The following is a 1,974-nucleotide window of genomic DNA, read 5'->3' on the forward strand; positions in this document are numbered from 1 at the left end:
GGAAAAAAGAGGAACAAATGTAATAATCTGAACAATAAAAATTTAATTAAAAAAATAAAAAAAATAAAAATGCTTATTGTTATATTAGCATGTAAAGAGTGTTATCAGTCCTGACTGGTTTTGCTCAGTGGATAGAGCACTGGCCAGCCAACTGAAGGGTCCCAGGTTCAATTCCAGTTAAGCTGCAGGTTCCTCACCACCAGTTGGGGTGTGTATCTCTCTCACATCAATGTCTCTCTATCTCTATCTCTCCCCCTCCCTTCCACTCTCTCTAAAAATCAATGGAAAAGTATCCTCCTGTGAGGATTAACAACAACAACAACAACAAAAAAGTCTTATCATAATTAAAGTTAATTTTTGTCAAAAACTTTCTTAGATATTCTAACATGTATCCTTTAATTTGTTAATGTGACAAGTTATTTTCCTATTGTTTGTTTTTATGCTAAATAACTCTTGCATTTGGGGGCATAAAAACTTTATCAAAATGCAAAGTTATTTTATTTTTCTAATACTTTAAAATATTTGCATCTATCTCATGAATAGGATTAGACTGTGATTTTCTGTTTCACACTTTATCTCAGGTTTGGTATCAATGGCTTAAATAGTAAGAGTATTTATTTTCTCATTTTATAAGAAGTCCAAAAACAAAGAGGTTTGGGTTGATTAAATCAAAAGGGCATTCCAGGTCCCTGAGGATGAACTCACACACTCAGAATACTCCGAGCCAAGCCTCACAGTGCTCTCTTCTTCCCCAGCCTCCTCAGGGCTCCCTTCACCTCTGCGTTCCTCAGGCTGTAGATCAGGGGATTCAGCAAAGGGTTGAAAAGGCTGTAAAACAACGATAGAATCTTCCTTTGTTCTTGAGAGTGGCTGGATTTGGGGGCCAGGTACATGATGATGGCACTGCCAAAGAAGAGCCCCACCACGCAGAGGTGGGAGGAGCAGGTGGAGAAGGCCTTTCGGCGGCCCTCCCCAGACTGGATCCTCAGGATGGCAACGAGGATGCGTGTGTAGGACACCAGCACCAAGCTGAGGGGCCCCACTAAGACTAACACGGAGCCCACAAACAGGACAATCTGGTTGAGCCTAGTGTCAGCACAGGCCAATTTGAATACTGACGTGATTTGACAGAAAAAGTGGTTGATTTTTTGTGGCCCACAAAAGGGCAGCCTCAGAATGAGAGTAATGTGGACTAGAGCCAAGAGGAAGCTGAATATCCAGGAAGCGGCAGCCAGGACTGTGCACACCCTCCAGCTCATGATGACAGAGTAATGGAGGGGGTGGCAGATGGCCACGTAGCGATCATAGGACATCACCACCAGACTCATACACTCTGTGACAGCAAATGCCAAGTACAGGAAGGTCTGAAGAATGCATGGAGCAAAGGAGATGGTTTTCTTCTGCGTCACAAGATTTGCCAGCATCTTGGGAACAGTGCTTGAGGCATAGGACATGTCAACGATGGCCAGGTTTGAGAGGAAGAAGTACATGGGGGTGTGCAGTCTGGAGTCCAGGCAGATGAGCCCCAGGATCACCCCGTTTCCCATCAGGGTGAGGCTGTAGAAGAGCAAAAAGAACCCAAAGAGGAAAATTTCAAGTTCTGGGTCAACCTGGAAGCCCAGCAGGATAACTTCTGTGATCCATGTCTGGTTGCTCCCCATGTTCTTCTGACAGGTAAATACAACGCTGCACTTAGGACAGAAACTTCAGAGCTAAGAAGTAGAAAAGGAAAAAGATGATATGCTCATACTGAGAGAATTTATACCAGAAGCCACAAATCAGTAATTCATGGATTCAATCCAGCCCACAGTACTGTGATGCTGATCTGCAAATGTGGCATTTGGAGATATTTAAAAACTTTAGATATTGACCAATATTAAAAATTTGGAGATTTCACATAAAAATTGGGGTCTTGGGCTTCCTTTAAAAAATAAAAGCTTTGATATTCCTTGGAAAGTATTTTAAGCAATAATC

At 42.4% G+C, this 1,974-nt stretch overlaps 1 protein-coding gene across 1 annotated transcript; it reads right to left on the minus strand.

Moving 5' to 3' along the window:
* Nucleotides 1-731: 731 nt before the first annotated feature.
* Nucleotides 732-1,661, minus strand: LOC102263081 (olfactory receptor 2A12). The gene has a single exon (XM_005862786.1). The coding sequence runs from the start codon at nt 1,659-1,661 to the stop codon at nt 732-734; it is 930 nt and encodes a 309-aa protein (XP_005862848.1).
* Between the last annotated feature and the right edge of the window lie 313 nt (nt 1,662-1,974).

Source organism: Myotis brandtii, unplaced genomic scaffold (assembly GCF_000412655.1).
Source record: "Myotis brandtii unplaced genomic scaffold, ASM41265v1 scaffold168, whole genome shotgun sequence".
NCBI lineage: Eukaryota > Metazoa > Chordata > Mammalia > Chiroptera > Vespertilionidae > Myotis > Myotis brandtii.